This window comes from Pterocles gutturalis, unplaced genomic scaffold (assembly GCF_000699245.1).
Source record: "Pterocles gutturalis isolate BGI_N339 unplaced genomic scaffold, ASM69924v1 scaffold26478, whole genome shotgun sequence".
Taxonomy (NCBI): Eukaryota; Metazoa; Chordata; class Aves; order Pterocliformes; family Pteroclidae; genus Pterocles; species Pterocles gutturalis.
Window position 1 is genome coordinate 10732 of NW_010118859.1, and position 902 is coordinate 11633.

The following is a 902-nucleotide window of genomic DNA, read 5'->3' on the forward strand; positions in this document are numbered from 1 at the left end:
AGCTAGGTAGGACAACACTGGAAGACGTTTTAGGTTTCTTGCTTTCTGCTCTACACCAGTGCCACGAGGCCACTTTTTACCCTTTACTTCTTGTAGCTCTTGCTGGCAGACACAGAGGGGGGGTCCATAGGGATCATGGAGCACAAAGACACCAAACCAGTGACTTTTGCCATCGCGTTTCTGTTCTCCAGCGCAGACTTCAGCAAAGACCAGCAGTGAGAGCGTATCTCCTGAGCAAACCAAGATATGGTTCTTCAGAATCCCACCATGACTTTGTTCAATATTTTCTTCTTCTTTTGAAAATAGCCAGTATGTTCCTGTGCTCTAAACTTTCTCCATCCCCAACAGGTCTTTTTTAGGGGCATCACGGTCAATGCAGTGCGAGGATTCCCAACGAGTGCAGCCATGTTTCTTGGCTATGAACTTTCCCTCAAAGCAATGAAAAGAGACCAAACTGAGACCAATCCTTAACTTCCAGGTCAGCGCATAAAGACCCTCTAGCTTTATTCAAATGAGAGAATTAATCTTTGAATCAAACGCAGTTGCAATTGTATAGATCCTCTGAAAGTCGGATAATTTACATGAGTACCTACATCTGGATAGTCAAACACTTTTCAGATTTGGGTCTGTGGGATTTGGAGCAGACACTAGGCGTGCCAATGGATTTTGATTTCATTCCAGAATTTCACTGCAATCCATTCTGATTGTTGTGATTGTTTTGAGTAGCATGAATCAGAAAAGAAAATCTGAAGGGAGAATATTCTCTAACGTTTTATAAGTTTTGAAATATCATTCACACTAAAGTCCCTACACAGTATCCTTTCCTCCCTTTATCCATCCACAAAGACCTGAAATTAAGCCCTTTCAAAGTGTCTTGACTATCAACTCACAGTTTTACTCTT

General features: G+C 41.9%; 1 protein-coding gene across 1 annotated transcript in view; it reads left to right on the top strand.

Moving 5' to 3' along the window:
- SLC25A48 (solute carrier family 25, member 48) overlaps positions 1–471 on the top strand; it is a gene marked incomplete at its 5' end in the record, with an annotated part of 10140 nt that extends 9669 nt beyond the window's left edge. Inside the window, one exon of the mRNA XM_010076387.1 lies at positions 349–471. Within this exon, the coding sequence (XP_010074689.1) occupies positions 349–471 (123 nt within the window). The remainder of the gene's footprint in view (positions 1–348) is intronic.
- Positions 472–902: the final 431 nt, after the last annotated feature.